Below are 18093 nucleotides of genomic sequence, written 5' to 3'. Positions count from 1 at the left end.
TTTAGAACAACATGCAAGGAAGTCTAATACATGTTAAACATGCAAGGAAGTCTAATACATGTTAATCTGGTAAGCCAAACATAATTGATCGAATATACAAGAAGAGTATTACGGTGTGGTGTTCTTGTGCTGCACAAACTCACAAACATATATATAGTTGTAGTATGGTGGTATGACAGACCTCCAGCACAAGACCTCAAATTTGCCCTGTGGCACAGTGCTCCGTCTACTGAATAGAACATCTACCACTGTTATCCTCGGAACTTCACCCTGAGCAGCCGGCCCTTTTTGATAACTAGGATAGAGCAGAAAGAGCTTAAGATCCTTAGAAACTCGCTGTGTTTCAGCAATGGTCATAATATACCGAGACTTATCCACGTCACGATATTCACCGAACAACAATAAATTCTTCTGCATGTACTTCCTAAAGCTTCTGAGAACCCTGCACCAGAACCAGGCACTGAGATTTTCTCTCAGTAAAGTGGCAATAACACATGCAGAGATGAAAGATCCGCACATCCTGAGGGCTAGCTCCATGGCTATGGATGTTAACCTTGGGTGCTCCTCCGGATCCGTGCTTCCAAACACAAGCATCTTGAAGAAATACCAGTAAGCTTCTTCAGACAAACAACTTAGCTTGATAGCTTCCGCTGTTCCAAACCTGACCATCTTCTCTGATCGGCTAGTCACTATGATTTTGCTCCCACATGTCATGCAACTTTCAGCAGAATGCAGCAGCCTCTTCCATGCCTCTTCGTCCACATCCCCTAAGAGTTCAATGACAACCAACAACCTTTCTTTACCCGAGGCCATATTTTGATGCTTGACCACGCAATGATCTCTAAAAGGCATTGCAGTTTCATCTTTAAGGTCATTTCCATTGTAGAGCAAGATCAAGGAGAAGTGATTGTGCACACGCTCATCGTCGCAAACATGTTCCACAAGAGTGCTTTTCCCAATAAGTCCAGGACCAACGATCGGAAGAACACCCAGATTCTCACCCCCTAGAGGCTCAGGTTGTAGCAAGAAGCTGATGGCTTGTTCCCTCTCCATTTGGCGACCGAACATACACTTGTCAAAAAATAAATATGCACCATAAGGTTCGCGGCACATGCGAGGATAGCTCATCATAAATATAGCAAACTCCTTCATATCAACAACCACGGTTTCCAGGGCAAGAACAAGCTGTTTCAACTCCTTACTGATGTCTCTACCAATTTCTATGCTCTCAATTTGAGTGCCGCTAGAAAGGCGGCGAAAGCGCTTTGCGGGGTTAAATTTGGATTGAATGAACAGGGAGCGACTCACCTCCTCATCGTCGGTCTTCTTCTCTCTGCACTTGAAGGTGTCGAGTAGGTAGTGCCCTCTGAACATTTGCTTTCTCATCATGCTAACTTGACAGATCATCCCTCGGTTGGTGACACACCGCCCCTCGGCCTCCTCGATGATGACACGTAACCTCAGAAGCAGCTGATGCAGCCTCTGCAGATCGTCTTCCTCGGTTCCCTGCTCACGGCACTTGTCGACCACGAATGATATGGCTCTGCCAGCAAGATCACCAAGAACTGCAGAAATGAATGTCTCCATTATGAAGTGCGAGCAAACAGGACCTCCTCCAAAGCCTCAGATTAGCTAGATGGTACTCTAAGCTGGATGGAGTTAGGCAGCTACTGACTCTATGGCTTTTAAACGGTCAGTGGAAAGCAACAGAAAGCAATCATGCAAAAAAAACAGAGAAAGGCGGCTAGGACAGAAGAAAAGTATCTGCTCCTGATTCAAAGGTCGGCGTGGTGGAAACTTGAAGCTGCATGTTTCCCCTGCTGGGATCAACATCAGGCAGTGGTTGTGTTTGCTCACTCCCATACAAACTCACAGTCATATGTGTAGCTTTTGTACAGTATATACGAGACTTGCAGCACCAGACGTCAAATTTGCCCCGTGGAAGAGCGCTCCAGGTACCGGATAGAGGATCCACCGCTGATATCCTTGGAACCTCGTCATGAGCAGCAGGACCTTTTTGGTAGCAACCACGTCGCATCAAACACTTAAGATCCTTGGACCCTTGCCTTGTTTAGGCCATGCTCCAAATATAGAGACCAGGGCTGCTGGTATTCATTGACAGGATATTGACCTAACCATGAGATATTCTTCTGAATATCCGCCTTCGTGTGTGTGAGAACCCTGCGCCACAACCAAGCACTGAGATCTGATCTCAGTAATGCGGCAGCAACATATGCGGTGATCACTGTTTCAAATAGCCCGCTATAGCTCCGCTATAGCACGCTATAGCGTTTACAAAAGGTCTTGCGCTAAGAGACTTTGGTCCAAACAAATGAACAAACATTTTAAATAGCGCGCTATAGCTCCGATATAGCACGCTATAGCATTTGAAAGAGGTCTGGCGCTAAGATGCTTAGCGCGCTATTTAAAACTTTGCCGGTGATGAAAGATCTGTGTCTCAAGGGCTTAGCTCCATGGCTCTGGATGTTAACTTTGGGTGCTCCTCCGGATCAGTGCTTCCAAACACGGGCATCTTGAAGAAAATACCAGTAAGCTTATTCGACAAAAAAATTAGCTTGATGGCTTCCATTGTTCCAAAACTAACCATCTTCTCTGCTCAGCTTGTTCCCTCTCCATTTGGTGACCAAACAAACACTTGATGGCTTGTTGCTGACTTGGTGACTTTTAACGGTCAATAGGAAGCTTCAGAAAGCAATTGTGCGAAAAATTCAAAGAATAGGCGTTTGACCCAGCCAACGAAGGTGACACTGTTATGTCAGAAAAAAAGTATTTATTTCTGATTTAATAAAAGTCAGTGTGGTGGAAACTTGAAGCTGCAAGTTTCCCCTGTTGGGATCAACAGTGAGATCACTTTTTTGTTCGGTCCTTTCCAACACCTGCGCAATCAGGCAGTGGTTGTGTTTGTTCACTCTGCTCTTTCAGCTGTTTTTTCATCTTGTTAGCTCCAGCTATCTGTGTTTATTTTCACTTGCGCTACTGATCTTTGTAGCAAGGCATGCAGGTTGCCTGAACTGAGCTCCCCAGACTCGTGTGAGTGATGTTGTCTTCTACAAGACACCATTAACCAGCATCATGGCTGAAAGCTGCCAAACTTCACAGCACGATTTGCAGAGGTTGCACCAGCTGATTCTGAGGATCTGTGCCGATGTTGAGGACGCACAGGGTACTTGCCCTTCATCGCCCTCTCTGAGCAGTGCCGTCATTCGTGTAAACGAAACGGGCTTCTCGAGTGGTTGGAAACAACACTAGATGTTAGTACTAGCAAGATATGTCAACTTTATACAGTAAGGGAAAGGAGAGTCTGCAGAAATATCAGCTACTTAGTCAAGGGCTTGTTTATTCAGATGAAGAGTACACAAGTGGTTACAAGCACAACCGGCAATTAAGGAGCCCTATGTAAACATCTAGCTCCATATAAGCTCAACCGGTAATTAAGGAGCCATATATGTACTAACACCTAGCTCCATACAAGTAAGCACAACCAGTAATTAGGTACCAGTTACAATATACTCCATATAAGCTCGAGTCAAGAACCAGATCAACTTAAATACACCAACTTTAACACCAGCAAAGCAAGGAAGTCGCATCTACCAATCTGGTGAACCATGGTCCATAAGACAAGAAGAGAACCACCAGTAATTCAAAGCAGTGTCACGACGGTGCCAAAGAGCGCTCCTCTTCTTCATCTATGCTGTGGTACTACTCTCGTGCCGGACAAACTCACAAACAGTTGTGTAGCTGTAGTACGGTGGTATAACAGACCTCCAGGACAAGACCTCAAATTTTCCCCGTGGCATAGCACTCCAGGTGCCAGATATAAGATCCATCACTGTTATCTTTGGAATCTCGCCATGAGAAGCAGGCCCTTTTTGAGGGTCACACCCTTGCAGATAGAACTTAATATCCTCAGAACCTTGCCGCCTTTTGGCCATGCTCCAAACATACCGTGGCTGTTCTTCATCAACAGGACATTCACCTAACAACAAGATATTCTTCTGCCTGTGCTCCCTAAGGTGTCTGAGAACCCTGCACCAGAACCGAGCACTAATATTTTCTCTCAGTAAGGCAGCAATGATATATGCGTATAAGAAAGATTCACGCATCTCTAGGGCTATCTCCATGGCAATGGATGTTAGCTTTGGGTGCTCCTCCGGATCCGTGCTACCAAACACGAGCGTCCTGAAGAAATACCAGTAAGCTTCTTTTGACAAATAATTTAGCCTGACAGCTTCCGTTGTTCCAAGACTGGCTGTCTTCTCTGATCGGCTGGTGATTATGATTTTGCTCCCATGTGGCATGTATAGTTCATACAAGTGTAGCAGCCTCTTCCATGCCCCTTTGTCCACATCCCCTAAGAGCTCAATGACAACCAACAACCTTTTTTCATCCAAGCCAATATTTTGATGCTTGATCGTACAATGATCTCTAAAACTTGTCACTGTTTCATCTTTAAGGTCGTTTCCAGTGTAGAGCAAGATCAAGGAGAAGTGATTCTGCACACGCTCATCATTGCAAACATGGTCCGCAAGAGTGCTCTTCCCAACTCGTGCAGGACCAACAATTGGAAGGACGCCCACATTTCCATTCCCTGGAGGCTCAGCTTGTAGCAAGAAGCTGATGGCTTGTTCCCTCTCCATTTGGCGGCAAAACATATACTTGTCCACAAATAAATATGCCCCATAGGGTTGCTGGTACATGCGAGGGTAGCTCATCAGAAATATAGCAAACTCCTTCATATCAGCAACCACGCTTTCTAGGCCAAGAACAACCTGTTTCAACTCCTGACTGCTTTCTCTACCAATTACCGTGCTCTCAATCTGACTGTTGCTAGAAAGACAGCGAATACGCTTAGCCGGATTGAAATTGGATTGAGCAAACAAGAAGCGACTCACCTCCTCATCATCGGCCTCCTTCTCTCTGGACCTGAAGGTGTCAAGAAGGTAGTACCCTCTGAACATTTGCTCTCTCATCGTGCTAGCCTGATGTATCATCCCTCGGTTTGTGACACGCCGCCCCTCGGCCTCCTCAACAACGGCACTTACCCTCAGAAGCAGCTGGCGCAGCCTCTGCAGATCCTCCTCAGAGGTTGTCTGCTCGCGGAGCTTCTTGACCACGAAGGATATAGCTCTGCCGACAAGATCACCAAGAACCGCAGAAATGATTGCTTCCATTGTGAAACTCAAACAAACAGAAAGCCCTCCCAGCCTCTTACCAGATAGATGGTGCTCTAAGCTAGAAAGACTTGGGAATTTGCTGACTCAATGACTTTGAATGGTTCGCTCAAAGCTTCAGAAGGCACTTGTGCTTTAAATTAGGTGTTTTCCTACTTTCTAGTCTTCATTGACCCATCCAATGATGGCGACATTGTTTTGACTTTGGAAAGAAGGAAAGTATTTGTTTTTGAAAAGGATATCGAAATGGTGGAAACTTGATGCTGCACGTCTCTTCTGCTGGGAACAAAAGTCAAATCACACTCCTCTTCCGTTCTTTCCAACACCAGCAGAATCTGGCATTGGTTGCTTTCACTCGCTGCTTTTTTTTACTGTTGTTTCTTCTTGTCAGTCAGAACCCCTTGCATGGAGATACTGATCTTTGTAGCAACACATGCAGGTTGTCTGAAATCTGAACTCCCCACACTGTGCGGGTTTTGTGTTCTTCTAACTTCTACAAGACACTGTTAACAAGCATCATGGCTGAGAAGTGCTGGGAACAGGCAACTGCGGTACAGGATCTAGAGAGGCTGCTTCTGAGGATCTGTGCCGTTGTTGAGGAGGCCAAGAGGGGAGCGTCGCAAACTGAGGGATGATCCATCAAGTTGTGGAGCTCACTGGTGATTCCAGTAGTCGCACCTTAGACACTTCTAACAGTAGACATCTTTCAAAGCACAGAAAATTGCTAAAGTCGACAAAATTTTGATCCGACCAATTCAGCGAAAGACTTGTAAGTAGCAACTACCTGTTGCATAAAGACATAGCATGTGGGAGCTCAATGACTCTGAAACTACACGGCCATATGTCCTATAACTACAAAGAGATGAATAAATAAGGAAATATATGGAATAAATGAGCATGAACTTCAAACAGAAGATATCCTCAGAAGAAGCCGGCGCAGCTTCTGCAGATCCTCCTCCGTGGTTGTTTGCTCGTGGAACATCTCGACAGCGAAGGATATAGCTCTGCTGACAAGATCACTAAGAACCCCCAAAATGATTGCCTCTATTGTGAAATGTTTACAAACAGATGCCCCTCCCAGGCTGGTACTAGATAGATGGTGATCCAAGCTCGAAGGATATAGCTCTGCCGACAAGATCACTTAGAACCCCAGAAATGATTCCTCCATTGTGAAGTGTTTACGAACAGATACCCCTCCCACGCCGGTACTAGATAGATGGTGCTCCAAGCTCGAAGGACTGAGGCATGCCTTCGAATGGTCAAACTGAAAGTTTCAGAAGGTAATTGTGCTATACTTTTCAAAAAAGTAGGTGTTATCCTCGTCTTTATTGACCCACCAACAAAGGCAACAATGTTATGACAGAAGATTGTGCTATAAGTTTCAGAAAATGGGGGTTCTCCTAATCTTTCTTTTTTTAACTTGGGTTCTCCTAATATGAAAGCAGAACTGCAATGACGGAAGAAAAGTGTTAGGAAATATGCAACTTGTATTCCCATGAGGCCATAGACCGATATATATACATGTACAGATGTGAAACATATGCAGGAAACCCCTTATATAATGGGATAAATACAAAGGGGTACATGACTTATAATATAACTCTAACACCCCCCCCCCCCCTCAAACTCATGGTGGATGAATAACACTGAGTTTGGAGAGATAAAAGCCATGTTGTGCTCTAGTCTGGGCCTTCGTCAGGAAATCCGCCAACTGTAACTCGGAAGGCACATACTGAAGAGCAATAACCTGATCCTGCACACCAGCGCGTACATAGAAAGCATCAACACCAATATGCTTGGTGAGCTCATGCTTCACAGGATCACGCGCAACGCTAATAGCACCTGTACTGTCAGATAAGAGCGGAGTCGGTGTAGTGACAGAAACACCAAAATCCTAAAGTAACCACCGTAACCAAGTCACCTCTGCAGTCAAAAGAGCCATTGCTCGCAACTCAGCCTCGGCACTCGAACGGGAAACTGCAATATGTTTCTTCGTCTTCCACGCAATGAGAGAACCACCAAGAAAAACACAGTAAGCAGAAAGTGAACGGCGATCTAAAGGATCACTAGCCCACGTAGCATCCGAATAAGCCTGAAGCTGTAAAGAACTGGAGCGAGGAAAGAATAGACGGTGAGAGATTGTGCCCCGAAGATATCGGAGAACACGAAGGAGATGACTATAGTGGACCGATGTGGGAGCGGAGACGAACTGACTCAGAATATGAACCGGATAAGAGATATCCGGACGAGTGACAGCTAGATAGACAAGACTGCCAACAAGATGATGATAACGCGTCGGGTCAGGGAGGGGATCACCATCAGTAGCACGGAGGTGAACATTGAGCTCCATAGGAGTCTCAACAATGCGTTCGTCAGTAAGAGCAGCACGAGCAAGAAGATCCTGGATATACTTTTCCTGGGATATAAAAAAGCCATCAGAGGTAGAAGAGACTTCAATCCCAAGAAAGTAGCGAAGAGGGCCAAGATCAGACATAAGAAACTGCTCACTAAGACGGGCCTTTACAAAGGCAATATACTCGGGGTCATCCCCAGTGATGACCATGTCATCAACATAGAGAAGAAGAAGAGTCCGACCACGAGGAGAAAGGTGAATAAACAATGCTGGATCATGAGCACTTGCTGAAAAACCAGCAGCAGTGACCACAGAGGCAAAACGCTCAAACCAGGCACGGGGGGCTTGCTTAAGGCCATAGAGAGAGCGACGAAGACGACAGACCATGCCATCAGGAACAGAATACCCAGGTGGTGACTGCATATACACCTCTTCACGCAGGTCACCATTAAGAAAAGCATTCTTAACATCAAACTGAGATATAGACCAGTGGCGTGCAGAGGCAATGGTAAGAAGTGTACGAACAGTGGTCATATGTGCCACAGGAGCAAAAGTCTCGTCATAATCACGACCATGCTCCTGCTAAAAACCACGAGCCACAAGACGAGCTTTGTGATGCTCAAGAGAACCATCGGAGCGAGTCTTAACCTTGTAGACCCACTTACAAGTGATGGGACGGACTCCGGGAGGAAGGGAAACAAGATCCCAGGTACTAGTGCGTTCAAGAGCAGCAATCTCCTCTGCCATCGCAAACTGCCATTCAGGATGAACAACAGCCTGACGATAAGAAGTCGGCTCAAGAACAGCAGCACCAGCGGTGGGAAATCCAAAGCGATCAACAGGCGGACGAGGACGAGAACGCAAGCCATAAGTAGGCTGAGAGGAAGATGACGACACATCCACGGAGGCATCCACAGGACGTGAACGGCGAGTGTAATACTGAGGAAGAGATGGAACAATAGAAGGAGGAATTGCCAAGGTAGAATCGAGGGGTGGCGATGAAGAAGTCACCGGAGATGGAGGTGTAGAATCTGGTGACATGCTAGACAAGGAGACCGTGGAAGATGGTGGCATCAAATCGACTAGAGGTGGAGAAGCAGAGGGAGCAGAACGAATAGGCACAGACTCGACGGGGGTGATAGGTGAGTCAGGAAAAGTGAGGAAAGAGATATCCTCCACTGAAAAGGTCGAGGAAGATGGGCGTGGGTAGAAGGGACGAGACTCATCAAAAGTCATGTCTCGAGAGATACGCATCCGACGACCGATAGGATCCCAACAACGATAGCCCTTATGCTCATCACTGTAGCCTAAAAAGACACACTCAACAGACTAAGCGGTCAGTTTGGTGCGTTCGCGAGGGGCAAGAAGAACATAGCAAACACAACCAAACAAGCGAAGCATCGAATAATCAGGAGAACGATCAAAAAGACGCTCGAAAGGAACACCACCCTGTAGAGCAGCGGAAGGCTGGAGATTGATAAGATAGGTGGAGGTGGAGACGGCCTCAGCCCAAAAATGAGGCGGGAGAGAGGCAGTAATCAGCAATGCACGAGCCGTCTCAAGAAGATGACGATGCTTTCGCTCAGCCACACCATTCTGAGCATGAGCACCAGGATAAGAGAATTGAGAGAGAGTGCCTTCCTCAGCAAGAACACCACGCAACATCTTAGAGATATACTCGCCAGCAGAGTCAGCACGAAGAACACGAATGGGTGAAGAGAACTGAGTATGAACCATGGCAGCAAAACGCTTATAAATAGACAACACCTTACTACGAGAAGTCATGAAATAAAGCCATGTGTAACGAGAGAAGTCATCTATGAAAATAATATAGTATTTATGACCACCTTTGGAAGCGAAAGGAGCCGGACCCCATACATCAGAATGGACTAAATCAAAAGGACGCTTAGACACTGACTCACTATGTGAATATGGTAACTGAATCTGCTTGCCAAGACGACAACCCTGACACTCTAAAGAGACATCTCCTGAGACAGACCCCAGAAGGCCTCGATGAACTAAAGACGACAACCGAGAACCACACAGATGACCAAGTCGATGATGCCACTGCTTGAAGGAACCAGTAACAGAGGCGACTGAAGCGGAGGAACTGGCGATAGTGGTGGCAGCAGAAGGAACATGAAGCCGGTCCAACTCCCAAAGACCCTGAGAATCACGGCGGCGAGGGCCAGCCCCAACCAGAGTGTGCGTGCGACGGTCCTGGACAGAACAAGAGTCAACGTCAAGGATGACGCGACAACCAGAATCAGTAAGTTGACCAGCAGAAAATAGATTCATGGTGAGTCGAGGAACATGAGCAACATCAGGAACAGAGTAAGGAGTGATAAGAGTGCCTCTACTAACGACAGAAAGTGGAGTACCATCAGCAGTGAGGACATGAACAGGAGAATCCAGCGAGCGAAAAGAGGACAAAATGGAAGAATGAGAAGACATATGAAAAGAAGCTCCAGAGTCCAGAACCCATGGGGATGTACCTGACTGTGTAGAGGGTGATTGCTCAGTGCAGGAAGCATCAGTCACAGAACCAGCAGTACCCGTCGAGGAAGAACCTGAAGCCGCAAGTAGACGCTTAAGTCTCAGAATATCCTGCTCAGTCAAAGTAATGGCTGAAGCTGTCGAGGTAGATGACGAAGTCCCTGAAGATGATGATCGCGCCTTGCGCAGGTGTTTCTTCTTCGTGTAGCACTGAGACTCAAGATGACCATCATTGTTGCAGTAGTCGCAATGTGGACGGGGGCGACCTGAGCCTCCAGAAGGAGTGGGCAAGAGCGGCGGAGCACTCGAGCGAGAAGGGGTCGGTGCAGCAGGTGGCGTAGGAGCACGAGTAGCGAGCACGGAGGGAACCTCCAGCAAACCAGCACCACGTAAGCGAGTCTCCTCAGCACGAATCTCAGAAAGCGCCTCCATGAGAGAAATACGGCCACGAGCAAACAACTGAGCACGCCAGGGCTCAAACTCCTTACGGAGCCGAGACAGGAACTCATAGACGCGATGAAACTCCAAATTGGCCTGGACAGCCTGGCAACAGGGGCAGGTACGACAACCAGCACTGCGGAGAGAATCAAGCTGGCGCCAGATAGCAGAACTCTGTGCATAGAAGTCATCAACAGTAGAGTCACCCTGCTGAAGAGCATGCTCCTGACGGACCACAGAAAGGTATAAGGCATCACCAGAGGGCTGATAGCGCTGACGAAGATGGGTCCACATCTCAAAGACAGTAGGAAGACCCAGAAACTCAGAAGCAAACTGAGGCAGAACACTAGCAGTGAGAACAGCAGCAGCACGAGCATCATCATCAAGCCACTGGGTGTAAGCAGACAAAGCACCATGATAAATCTGAAGAGCCTTCTCATAAGCCAAAACCTTCTCATCATAAGCACGATCAGCAGCCTCATCGGCAAGCTTAGCCGCATCCTTCGCGGCCTGATTAGCATCCGGAGCAAGAACCAGTGGAGTCGGAGGAGTAGGGGCCACCGGAGGAACTGGACGTGGCGGACAGCAGACCTCGCCAGAAAGAACACCCCAGAGACGGATGCCACACATGTGAATGCGCATGAAGCCAGTGAACTCGGTGTAGTTAGTACCATCAAAGATCACCGGACAGCGAGGAACAGCAACATAGCCGGAAGATGCGGACAGCGTGCCTGTTTTTTTTTCCCAGGCAGCAGCAGTCACACGGGAGTAACAGAGGCTTCCGACGGGCAGCAGACGGCAACCGCCGGACGAGGAGCAGTCTGGCGGAGAGATCCGGCGAGAAGAGCAGCTGGCGGCGAGATCGGCAAGGAGCTGCAGAGAGCGGAAACTGGCAGCTGGCGGCGAGATCGGCAAGGAGCTGCAGAGAGCGGAAACTGGCAGCTGGCAGGGAGATCCAACGAGGGGCGACGACCGGTGTCTTGTTGTTGGAAGAGTAGCAGCCCGACGGAGATCCGACCCAGAGAGGCGACCAGCTTGCTCGGTCCAAAGGATGCGGCGTGAGCGTTACAGAGATGCGGGACGGACGGGGAAGGAGCCGGCCTTGGGTGGACCGATCAGAGAGGACCGGACGTGAGAACCGGCGCTACGACAGAGAAAAGTCGCGGCGGCGGCCACGGAGGATCAACAGCACGAGTTGCGGCGTGCGAAAAAATTGACCTAGCTCTAATACCATGTTAGGAAATATGCAACTTGTATTCCCATGAGGCCATAGGCCGATATATATACATGTACAGATGTGAAACATATGCAGAAAACCCCTTATATAACGGGATAAATACAAAGGGGTACATGACTTATAATATAACTCTTAACAAAAAGTACCTATTTCAACTACTTGCTGCTTTCTCTACCCATTACCCTGCTCTCAGTTTGAATGTCACTAGATATGTGGTAAAAACATTAGCTGGATTAAATTTGGATTGAACGAACAAGGAGGGACTCACCTCCTCAGTGTCAGTCTTCTTCTCTCCACACTTGAAGGTGTCGAGAAGTTAGTGCCCTCTGAACATTTGCTTTGTCATCATGCTAGTCTGACAGATCATCTTTGCAGTGACATGCCACCCCTCAGCCTCCTCGACAACGGCACGTAACCTCAGAAGCAGCTGGTGCAGCCTCTGCAGATCCTCTTCCGTGGTTCTCTGCTCACAGCACTTCTCAACCAGTAGAATATGGTTCTGCTGACAGTATCATCAAGAACTGCAGAAATTAGTGTCTCCATCGTAAACTGCAAGCAAACAGGAACCCCTCCCTGACTCTCACCAGAACTTGAAGGGAGTTAGCAAGTTGCTGACTCCATGACTCTGAATGGTCAGCTAAAGCTTCAGAAAGCAATTATGATGTAGCTTCCAGAAAATAGCATGTTTGCACCATTTGATAAATAGCCAGATGACGTTTTTTCCTCCGTCGTTTCTAACACCTGCACAATCAAGAAGTGGTCGTGCCTGCTCACCGTGTCCTTTCAATTGTTATCCAGCACAAGCACTGAGCAGGGAATTGGCATTTGACCCAGCCAACGAAAGCGACACTGTTATGACAGACGAAAAGTATCTGTTTCTGATTTATATCTGATTTAATAAAGATCGGTGTGGTGGAAACTTGAAGCTGCAAGTTTCCCCTGTTGGGATCAACAGTGAGATCACTTTTTTGTTCGGTCCTTTCCAACACCTGCGCAATCAGGCAGTGGTTGTGTTTGTTCACTCTGCTCTTTCAGCTGTTTTTTTATCTTGTTAGCTCCAGCTATCTGTGTTTATTTTCACTTGCGCTACTGATCTTTGTAGCAAGGCATGCAGGTTGCCTGAACTGAACTCGCCCAGACTCGTGTGAGTGATGTTGTCTTCTACTGTACAAGACATCGTTAACCAGCATCTTTTGGCTGAAAAGTACCAAACTTCGCGGCAGGATCTGCAGAGGTTGCAGTAGCTGCTTCTGAGAATCTGCGCCGATGCCGAGGATGCCCAGGATGCTTGTCCTTCGTCACCCTCTCTGAGCAGCGCCGTCGTTCGTGTAAACAAAACAGGCTTCTCAAGTAGTTAGAAACAACGCTAGATGTTAGTACTACCTTCTGAGAAACAAAGCTAGATGTATCTAGCACTAACTTGGTGCTAGATACATCCATTTGAGGGACAAGCTTTTGCGGACGGAGGGAGTACTAGCTAGCAAGATGTGTCAGCTCTATACAAAAAGTAAAAAAGAGAGTCTGAGGAGAAACATTAGCTACTTAGCCAAGGGCTTATTTATTCAGATGAAGATGGCAAAAGTGATTACAAACACAACCGGTAATTAGGGAGCCATATGTACCGGATACCAGTCACAGTATACTCCATACAAGATCGAGTCAAGAACCAGATCAACTTAAATAAATATCATCAACTTTTACACCAGCAAAGCAAGGAAGTCTCATCAACCAATCAGGTGAGCCATGGTCCATAGACAAGAAGAGAACCACCAGTAAATCAAAGCAATGTCACCACGGTGCCAAAGAGCGCTTCTCTTCTTCATCTATGCTGTGGTACTACTGCTGTGCCGGACAAACTCGCAAGCAGTTGTGTAGCTGTAGTACGGTGGTATGACAGACCTCCAGGACAAGACCTCAAATTTTCCCCTTGGCATAGCGCTCCAGGTGCCGGATAGCAGATCCACCATTGTTATCTTCGGAAGCCCACCATGAGAAGCAGGACCATTGTGGCAGTGACTACTTTGCAAAAGGAACTTAGTATCCTCAGAACCATGCCGCCTTTTAGCCAAGCTCAAAATATACCGAGGCTGATCTTCCTCAGCAGGATATTCACCTAACAACAAGATATTCTTCTGCTTGTACTCCCTAAGGTGTCTGAGAACCCTGTACCAGAACCGAGCACTAAGATTTTCTCTCAGTAAGGCAGCAGCAACATATGCGTATAAGAAAGATCCACACATCTCTACGGCTATCTCCATGGCTATGGATGTTAACTTCGGGTGCTCCTCCGGATCCGTGCTACCAAACACGAGCATCCTGAAGAAATACCAGTAAGCTTCTTTAGACAAATAGTTTAGCCTGACGGCTTCCGTTGTTCCAAGACTGGCCACTTTCTCTGATCGGCTTGTGATTATGATCTTACTCCCATGTGGCATGCATCGTTCAGAAGAGTGCAGCAGTCTCTTCCATACTCCTTTGTCCACGTCCCCTAAGAGCTCAATGACTACCAACGACTTCTCTTCATCCAAGGAAATATTTTGATGCTTGATCACGCAATGATCTCTAAAAGTTGTCATCGTTTCATCTTGAAGGTTGTTTCCAATGTAGAGCAAGATCAAGGAGAAGTGGTTTTGTACACGCTCATCGTTGCAAACATGTTCCACAAGAGTGCTCTTCCCAACATATGCAGAACCAACAACTGGAAGGACACCCACATTTCCCTACGGAAGCTCTGCTTGTAGCAAGAAGTGGATGGCTTGTTCCCTCTCCATTTGGCGGCCAAACATATACTTGTCCACAAATAAATATGCACCATAGGGTTGGCGGTACATGCGAGGGTAGCTCATCAGAAATATAGCAAACTCCTTCATATCAACAAGCATGCTTTCTAGGCCAAGAACAACCTGTCTAAGCTCCTGACTGCTTACTCTAACAGTTACCGTGCTCTCAATCTGAGTGTTGCTAGAAAGGCGGCGAAAACGCTTGGCCGGATTGAAATTGGATTGAGCAAACAAGAAGTGACTCACCTCCTCGTCATCGGTCTTCTTCTCTCTGCACCTGAAGGCATCGAGAAGGTAGTACCCTCTGAACATTTGCTCTCGCATCGTGCTAGCTTGATGTATCATCCCCCGGTTTGTGACACATCACCCCTCAGCCTCCTCGACAACAGCACTTATCCTCAGAAGCAGCTGGCGCAGCCTCTGCAGATCCTCCTCAGCGGTTGTCTTCTCGCGGCGCTTCTCGACCACGAAGGATATAGCTCTGCCAACAAGATCACCAAGAACCACAGAGATGATTGTCTCCATTGTGAAGCGCGAATGAACAGGAACTCCTCCCAGCACGTCACTATATAGATGGTGCTCTGAGCTCGAAAGACTTAAGACTTTGTTGACTCGATGACTTTGACAGTCAGCCAGAAGCTTCAGAAGGGCAAGTGTGGTATAAATTTCAGAAATGATTGCTTCCATTGTGAAACGCAAACAAACAGAAAGCCCTCCCAGCCTCTTACCAGATAGATGGTGCTCTAAGCTAGAAAGACTTGGGAATTTGCTGACTCAATGACTTTGAATGGTTCGCTCAAAGCTTCAGAAGGCACTTGTGAAAGACTTAAGACTTTGTTGACTCGATGACTTTGACAGTCAGCCGGAAGCTTCAGAAGGGCAAGTGTGGTATAAAATTCAGAAAATAGTGTTTTCCTAGTCTTCATTGACCCATCCAACGAAGGCGACATTGTCTTGACAGAAGAAAAGTATTTTTTTTATATTCATCATATATCAAAATGGTGGATATATAGGTATAGCATGTGGGAGCTCAATGAACCATACGTCCTAAAACTACAAAGAGATGAATAAATAAATAAACATACAGAATAAATGAGCATGAACTTCAACCAGATTCATAATGCTAGAACAAGATACTTTTTACTTAAATTTTTGGGGAAATGCTTTCATAAACTTTGTCAAGAGTGACACTGGCAAATTATAAAGGTTCAGAAAAACAGATACTAGACCGGCATTTATCACCCCGTTCCAGAACTTAAGAATAAATTATTAGCTAAGGGCTCTAATACAGTTCATTTGATTTGATGTAGAGAAAAATGACGAAAGTGGGATCTGAAAATATGTCTAGAATTTAGTATGCGGCATCATCATTGGTTCACACGCTATAATCATGTGATCTAATATGCCCTTGAAGCTTGATCAATCCATGACCTATGTTCTCGGAAAAGCATGATTAATCCGGAAAATGATTAAAGTACAACCAAATCCACCATGGATTACAAAATTATTCGTTCATCAATCATCTGCTATCAGTATCCGAGCATGGTTGCTCAGCTGAAGAAACAATTGGTCATACACACTAGACTACAGTTGATGTTCATCCACAAGCGAACAATACCAAAACAAAATCACTATGTATTTGGTAGCACAACACGGTTACTGATACAGAGGATGAGTAATAGACCTTGCACAATGGCTCCCCTCAGATGGTGTAGTCGGACCACTGCCGTATGAAGGAGGTGTGATCCATGGACTCTCCGGGCATGTCCTCGTCCTTGTCGGACTCGCCCTTCCTCCCTCCAATCAGCCTGGCAGGGTTGCCCACCGCGGTGCTCCTCGCCGGCACATCTATCAGCACCACGGAGCCAGCCCCAATCTTGGCCCCGGCTCCAATCATGACGTTGCCGAGGATGGTGGCGCCGGCGCCTATGAGCACCCCGTCCCCAATCTTGGGGTGGCGGTCGCCGACGGCCTTGCCGGTCCCGCCGAGGGTGACGTGGTGGAGGATGGAGACGTTGTCGCCGACGACGGCGGTCTCCCCGATGACGACGCCGGTGGCGTGGTCGAGGAGGATGGCCTTGCCGACGACGGCGGCGGGGTGGATGTCGACGGCGAAGACGTCGGCGACGCGGGACTGGAGGGCGAGCGCGAGGGGGCGGCGGTTCTGCGCCCAGAGCACGTGCGCGACGCGGTGCGCCTGGATGGCGAGGAAGCCCTTGTAGTTGAGGAGGCAGTGGGAGAAGCCGACGCAGGCGGGGTCGCGGGCGCGCGCGGCGAGGAGGTCGGCGACGACGGCGGCGCGGAGGGAGGGGTGCGCGGTGAGGGAGGCGAGGAAGAGGTCGTAGAGGAGCGTGGAGAGGAGGGTGGAGGAGCAGAGCTTGTTGGCGAGGTGGAAGGAGAGGGAGCGGGGCAGGGAGGGGTGGGAGAGCACCGTGGCGTAGAGGAAGGAGGCGAGCGCCGGCTCGGCGTCCGCGTCGCGCCGGGCCTCCGCCTTGATCTGCGTCCACACCCAGGACTCGTCGTCCTCCGACTCCGGCGGCGGGTAGGCCGGCACCACCTCGGACGGGAGCGCGGGCGTGGCGGGCGGCGGGTGCTGGCGGCCGCTGTCGGGCTCGCGCGCCTGCGGCTGCTGGCCCGCCGGCATCGCCGCCGGCCGGAGCTGCGAGGGATGGATGGATTGCTGGTGGGTGGGTGGGTGAGTGAGGAGGAATTGCGGGCCGCTCTCCCTGCGGATCAGATTGCGGGGGCGGAAAAGGCCGAGGCCCAACGGAGCGCACGAGACGGACAAGTGGGGCCCGTAGAAAACAGGAACGTGTCTGGTCAGGTGGTGGAGTGAGTGTAGAACCTTTGGCGACGAGGAGATAGGATTCGGAGGGCAGCCGTCGGAGACTTTTTCTGGTTCCCTTTGCCTCCAGCCACCATGCTGTCAGGCTAATCAGCGTGATTTTTACGACATTCGTCCGCAACGTTTTCACAACGGATGCGATGAGAATAAAGGTACTCTGATTCTTCAATCGCTCCCATCTTCGTCTCACCCATCGCTCCCGCACGATTGAAAATTTCATGCACCGAATTTTTCCTCTTCCTCCCGAGCCGCTCGCGCGGGTGGTTCCGAAGACGCCAACTCTAGCCTCGCACGCTCCACTCCACGAGCTCCCCTGGCCGTCTCCGCTGTCGGCGCCGGCGCCCGACCGTCGAAGGCGTCGGGCGAAGTCGGTGCGCCCCGACGGGCCTCCCACGTGCGGGGGAGAGGCGTCAAGCGGGCGGCGTGGTGGATCTCTTTGGTGGAGCGGCGGGCGGCGAGGAGCGCATGGTGAGGCTGACCACGACCGAGGGATCTCGAAGGCTATTGCATGCTCTACTCCGATTACTTCGTCGATGCTCCACTTCACGGTGAAAAAACATTTCAACGCCGTTATCTGATGAGCCGAAAACTCTTTCTCAGCATTGTGAATTCCATCCGGGAGTTCGACAACTACTTCAAGTGCAAGATGGATTGCACCGACAAATTTGGATTCACCTCGATCCAGAAGTGCACGACAGCGATGAGGATGCTTGCATACGGAGCTCCCGGTGATTCACTCAACGACTATGAGC

The 18093-nt window shown here is 48.6% G+C and overlaps 3 protein-coding genes and 1 pseudogene across 4 annotated transcripts; all 4 read right to left on the bottom strand.

Annotated features, from left to right (window-relative positions):
* Nucleotides 1-55: 55 nt before the first annotated feature.
* On the bottom strand, nucleotides 56-1602 carry LOC123064525 (disease resistance protein RGA2-like). Its single transcript, XM_044487994.1, has one exon. The coding sequence runs from the start codon at nucleotides 1585-1587 to the stop codon at nucleotides 109-111; it is 1479 nt and encodes a 492-aa protein (XP_044343929.1). The 5' UTR covers nucleotides 1588-1602; the 3' UTR covers nucleotides 56-108.
* Nucleotides 1603-3341: 1739 nt separating this feature from the next.
* On the bottom strand, nucleotides 3342-5285 carry LOC123064514 (disease resistance protein RGA2). The gene has a single exon (XM_044487984.1). The coding sequence runs from the start codon at nucleotides 5190-5192 to the stop codon at nucleotides 3708-3710; it is 1485 nt and encodes a 494-aa protein (XP_044343919.1). The 5' UTR covers nucleotides 5193-5285; the 3' UTR covers nucleotides 3342-3707.
* A 7973-nt stretch (nucleotides 5286-13258) lies between these two features.
* LOC123064502 (disease resistance protein RGA2-like) lies at nucleotides 13259-15640 on the bottom strand (annotated as a pseudogene). Its single transcript, XR_006430718.1, has one exon. The product of XR_006430718.1 is annotated as a disease resistance protein RGA2-like (transcript).
* A 290-nt stretch (nucleotides 15641-15930) lies between these two features.
* Nucleotides 15931-17211, bottom strand: LOC123064535 (probable serine acetyltransferase 5). The gene has a single exon (XM_044488004.1). It carries the CDS (start codon nucleotides 17138-17140, stop codon nucleotides 16199-16201), a length of 942 nt encoding a protein of 313 aa, XP_044343939.1. The 5' UTR covers nucleotides 17141-17211; the 3' UTR covers nucleotides 15931-16198.
* Between the last annotated feature and the right edge of the window lie 882 nt (nucleotides 17212-18093).

Source organism: Triticum aestivum, chromosome 1A, assembly GCF_018294505.1.
Source record: "Triticum aestivum cultivar Chinese Spring chromosome 1A, IWGSC CS RefSeq v2.1, whole genome shotgun sequence".
Taxonomy (NCBI): Eukaryota; Viridiplantae; Streptophyta; class Magnoliopsida; order Poales; family Poaceae; genus Triticum; species Triticum aestivum.
This window is presented reverse-complemented; position numbering and strand designations above follow the sequence as displayed.

Coding starts and splice junctions, on each gene's coding strand:
- LOC123064525 (XM_044487994.1), bottom strand. CDS start 1,587: ATGGAGACATTCATTTCTGCAGTTCTTGGTGATCTTGCTGGCAGAGCC.
- LOC123064514 (XM_044487984.1), bottom strand. CDS start 5,192: ATGGAAGCAATCATTTCTGCGGTTCTTGGTGATCTTGTCGGCAGAGCT.
- LOC123064535 (XM_044488004.1), bottom strand. CDS start 17,140: ATGCCGGCGGGCCAGCAGCCGCAGGCGCGCGAGCCCGACAGCGGCCGC.